The sequence below is a fragment of the Acipenser ruthenus genome, unplaced genomic scaffold (assembly GCF_902713425.1).
Source record: "Acipenser ruthenus unplaced genomic scaffold, fAciRut3.2 maternal haplotype, whole genome shotgun sequence".
In the NCBI taxonomy this organism is placed as follows: Eukaryota; Metazoa; Chordata; class Actinopteri; order Acipenseriformes; family Acipenseridae; genus Acipenser; species Acipenser ruthenus.
In genome coordinates this window covers 9,918-15,000 of record NW_026708202.1, presented here as the reverse complement: position 1 = coordinate 15,000, position 5,083 = coordinate 9,918, and the positions used below count along the sequence as shown (strand labels likewise).

The following is a 5,083-nucleotide window of genomic DNA, read 5'->3' as shown; positions in this document are numbered from 1 at the left end:
TGGCCAAAGAGTTTTGCATCATCCCCCTCTATACATATATAGAATGAACTCCCTCAGCTTCGTAGAGTCCAATGAAAGCCGAGTCCAAAGAAAGTAGTTTCTTTGATCACATGATGTTTAATAAAATCTCAAATTATGTTCATATAGTTTTTTCTTCTTTTATTTACGTCACAAAGGTGATGCAAAACTTTTGGCCCGAGCTGTAGTGTGTGAGTTTATCCACCAGGGGGCAGGATCTGACCAGAAATAATTCAGAACAAACTGTAGATAGATAGATAGACAGATAAGATACATTCTGAGATATTTAGCTACACAGATGGCTCAGTGGGAAGAGGACTGGGAGGTGGGAGACTTGGGTTCCGTCACCTCAAAGGTTGATGTCTCTGAAGTCGGTTGGCGTTGTTGATCTCTCCACCTCCTCCTCCTCCGTCGCCTCGTTTTTCCCTTCCCTCTCTCCTCTCCGCCTCTCTCCGTTTCCTATTCTCTCGCTCAGCACGGCTTCTATCAGCCCGGAGCACAAAAGCAGGATCTCCTGAATTGTGAAAGTGAGGAAGGGACTGGATAAACTAACACAGACACCAAGAAGAAGGGATTATATTGTAGCGTCAAAACTGAACAGGATTGTGGGGCTCTGTCTGTCTGTCTGTGTGTCTGTCTGTCTGCAGCTTTAATGAAGCTAAACTCTTTTCAGAATGTAGTAAACTAACACAGACACCAAGAAGAAGGGATTATATTGTAGCGTCAAAACTGAACAGGATTGTGGAGCTCTGTCTGTCTGTCTGTCTGCAGCTTTAATGAAACTAAAATGCAAAACATCTAAATTAATTGTTTAATAAAATTAACACACTTACCGGGTCTGTGTTAATTAGACAGGCAAGTTGAATGGACAGCCCCAGCTCGTTTGAAGGACCCCTTTTACAGGCCAACCCCTTTAGGGCGGAGCTTAGGCAGGAGGCGGCGATAATCGAAGGGGGCGTGGCCAGGAAGGTGATGTCACTGACGCAGAGGGTGATGAGCGTCTGGCAATGTTTTCTTATTAAATCTCCATACTGATCCTCTCCGTCCGCGGAGAGACCTACAGCAGACAGGAAGTGAGGTAGGAAGTCCTGCGGGGTCACCGCGGCAACGTCCCATCCCAGTTTAGTGAGGACCATTCGCTCCATGTCCTGAGAAAACAAAACAACAAAACAAGTTTGAAATCTTACAAACCAGAAGAGACTGAGAGAGAAAGTCAAGTTAGCAGAGAAACGTTTTAATGCCTTCATCATCCAGAAACTCCAAACCAGAAGAGACCGAGAGAGAAAGTCAAGTTAGCAGAGAAACGTTTTAATGCCTTCGTCATCCAGAACTTCACTGGATCAGAAACTCCAAACCAGAAGAGACCGAGAGAGAAAGTCAAGTTAGCAGAGAAACGTTTTAATGCCTTCGTCATCCAGAACTTCACTGGATCAGAAACTCCAAACCAGAAGAGACCGAGAGAGAAAGTCAAGTTAGCAGAGAAACGTTTTAATGCCTTCGTCATCCAGAACTTCACTGGATCAGAAACTCCAAACCAGAAGAGACTGAGAGAGAAAGTCAAGTTAGCAGAGAAACGTTTTAATGCCTTCGTCATCCAGAACTTCTCTGGATCAGAAACTCCAAACCAGAAGAGACTGAGAGAGAAAGTCAAGTTAGCAGAGAAACGTTTTAATGCCTTCGTCATCCAGAACTTCACTGGATCAGAAACTCCAAACCAGAAGAGACTGAGAGAGAAAGTCAAGTTAGCAGAGAATCGTTTTAATGCCTTCGTCATCCAGAACTTCACTGGATCAGAAACTCCAAACCAGAAGAGACTGAGAGAGAAAGTCAAGTTAGCAGAGAAACGTTTTAATGCCTTCGTCATCCAGAACTTCACTGGATCAGAAACTCCAAACCAGAAGAGACTGAGAGAGAAAGTCAAGTTAGCAGAGAAACGTTTCAATGCCTTCGTCATCCAGAACTTCACTGGATCAGAAACTCCAAACCAGAAGAGACAGAGAGAGAATCAACTGGATATATTAACTGATTATAAATCACAGTGTCTAAAACACAGTAAATGCCATTATCCATTTGAATTATACAGGGCTGGGAATCAGACTCCTGTCGCACAGCAGTGTGATCCAGTCCAGGTTTTACTGCTACCAGCTTGATCAGCCCCCAGTGTGTCTAGCTAACAAGCTCAGGGTGTGTCTGATTATTAAACTCAGTGAAACCAGGACTGGATCACACTGCTGTGGAATAGGAGTCTGAGTCCCAGCCCTGTGATTTCCTCTGTTCAATACAATCTAATACAGAGATCCGCGGACTTACCCGGAGGTCGTGCGCGGTGAAGGCGCGGTCGGAGTAGCGGGACAGGCTGTCGGCGGGGAGCGCTTCGCTCTGCCGGAGTTTGGAGGCGAGGAAGAGGCACGCCGCTCCGAGGAGCTGCAGCCGGGACTTCTGCATCGGAACCAGAGAGAGGACCCGGTCCAAAAGACTGAGCGCCAACGCGAAGACTTCCTCCGAGCAAGCGTGCTCGCAACACAGCTACAGGAGGCATCATAAGAGCGATGTTAATAATAATAATAATAATAATAATAATAATAATAATAATAATAATAATAATAATAATAATAATAATAATAATACAAAATGAACTACACAATTAGTTATAATTCCGAGTAACAAAAAACCATTTTAAAAAACTACACTTCCCAGCATGCCTGTGCACTGGGGCTGATGCTAGAGGCTCACGGGAGTTGTAGTTGATTTCGCACAGCGTCACACAGATCTCTTGCTCTACCGCTCCGACTACACTTCCCAGCACGCCTCTGCACCGGGGCTGACGCTAGAGGCTCACGGGAGTTGTAGTTGATTTTCCCCGCAGTTGCTTGAGCTCAGCACCTCGATGCTGGATACTCAGCTTGATGCGCTCCCACTGTGCCACTGGGAGACGATGACGTGATCCGAACTGGCTGCAGCCCAGTATTACTCACACTCAGTGTAAACTAGACTGTGTTTAAACATGAATCTTTCATTGTAACTCTGAGCTGCCCTGTGGCACCTGTGCGAGTCGCCTGGGATAGAATAGTCATCATTTCTCACCTCCAGGAGCCAGCTCGCCAGCACGCCTCTCATCGGCGGCTGTACGCCGGTCTGCACCTCGCTGAAGTACAGCGGGGACGGCAGGTAGCGCTCTTCGGTCCGGAGAAGCGAGTCCAGAGCCCGCCGGCCGCTGAGAGCCGGGTCGAGCGGGGCTCGGAGAGTCAGCCGGTCCGATTCACAGCACCACAGAACCGAGTCCATACTGAGCCGAAAGGGACCCAGAGAGAGAGAGAGAGAGAGAGAGAGAGAGAGAGAGAGAGGAGAGGAGAGGAGAGAGAGGAGAGAGTGAAGAGTTGAGAGAGAGTGGAGAGGAGAGAAAGAGAGAGGAGAGAGAGGAGAGAGGAGAGAGAGGAGAGAGGAGAGAGAGAGAAGAGAGAGAGTCTCTGTGTCTATATCGATGTACAAAAAGAGTATTTTGGCGTGTTTGTGTGTTTTATTAATAAGTATGCCAGCGCATCAGGTGTCTGTGTCTCTGTCCGTGTCCGTGTCCGTGTCCGTGTCCGTGTCTGTGTCTGTGTCTGTGTCTGTGTGCTTGCTATCCTACAGCGAATCTAATTCATTGTCCAAAACTTTCTCGTTTTATACCGCACAGACTCCTCCCCCTGCGCCCCTATTGGCTACAGAAAGTGTGCCTGGGATTCTAGAATCGTAACGATCAAAGATATGTTAATGAGTATCGTCTTCCACGTCATTTACAGATTCCTAGTGCAAGGACTATGCAACTAGTATAAAACTATAATTATATTATAAAGACATTTCAGAGGACCGGATCGCATCAATATCAGGGTCTAGCGCTGTATATTATAAAGACATTTCAGAGGGCTGGATCGCATTGATATCAGGGTCTAGCGCTGTATATTATAAAGACATTTCAGAGGGCTGGATCACATCAATATCAGGGTCTAGCCCTGTATATTATAAAGACATTTCAGAGGGCTGGATCGCATCAATATCAGGGTCTAGCGCTGTATATTATAAAGACATTTCAGAGGGCTGGATCGCATCAATATCAGGGTCTAGCGCTGTATATTATAAAGACATTTCAGAGGGCTGGATCGCATCAATATCAGGGTCTAGCGCTGTATATTATAAAGACATTTCAGAGGGCTGGATCGCATCAATATCAGGGTCTAGCGCTGTATATTATAAAGACATTTCAGAGGGCTGGATCGCATCGATATCAGGTCTAGCGCTGTATATTATAAAGACATTTCAGAGGGCTGGATCGCATCGATATCAGGGTCTAGCGCTGTATATTATAAAGACATTTCAGAGGGCTGGATCGCATCAATATCAGTGTCTAGCGCTGTATATTATAAAGACATTTCAGAGGGCTGGATCGCATCAATATCAGGGTCTAGTGCTGTATATTATAAAGACATTTCAGAGGGCTGGATCGCATCAATATCAGGGTCTAGTGCTATATATTATAAAGACATTACATTTTAATCACAGGGAGAGGAGAGAAGAGAGGATAGGAGAGGATATGAGAGGAGAGAGCAGAGAGGAGAGAGGAGAGAAAAGAAGAGAGAGGAGAAAGGAGAGAGACTATGAATATGTTAAACAAAGACTGTGGAAAACTTGAGGGAGAGAGAGAAAAGGAGGGAGGGAGGGAGGGAGGGAGATGTAAAATAGGGTGAATTAAACACATGAATGCCGATGTATTTGTTTAAAGAGAAGGAGACACAATGGATGAGTTTGAAAAGACACGAGAGAACTCTCAAAGTTAGAGGGGGGAGAGAGGGGGGGGGTCAGCAAGAACAGATTGCCGTGAAAAGAGAGGGGAGGAGGAGAGGAGAGGAGGCAGAGCTTGAACTTTAACCCCCCAGGGACGAGAGAGGAGAGGGGGCAACGCGATTCAGACAGACCCCCTGAGTTTCAATAGCCATAGTTTTATATATTATACAGCAACACCAAACACGATTCAGACAGTCCCTCTGAGTTTCAATAGCCATAGTTTTATATATTATACAGCAACACC

The 5,083-nt window shown here is 45.9% G+C and overlaps 1 protein-coding gene across 1 annotated transcript in view; it reads right to left on the bottom strand.

Annotated features, from left to right (window-relative positions):
• LOC117421658 (G1/S-specific cyclin-D1-like) overlaps positions 1-3,314 on the bottom strand; it is a 3,881-nt gene extending 567 nt beyond the window's left edge. The window contains exons 1-4 of the mRNA XM_059020286.1: positions 3,103-3,314; positions 2,329-2,544; positions 852-1,166; positions 1-532 (exon numbers count right to left, since the gene is read on the bottom strand). The exon at positions 1-532 is cut by the window's left edge and continues 567 nt beyond it. Of these exons, the coding sequence (XP_058876269.1) occupies positions 368-532; positions 852-1,166; positions 2,329-2,544; positions 3,103-3,303 (897 nt within the window). The 5' untranslated portion in view covers positions 3,304-3,314 and the 3' untranslated portion in view covers positions 1-367. The remainder of the gene's footprint in view (positions 533-851; positions 1,167-2,328; positions 2,545-3,102) is intronic.
• Between the last annotated feature and the right edge of the window lie 1,769 nt (positions 3,315-5,083).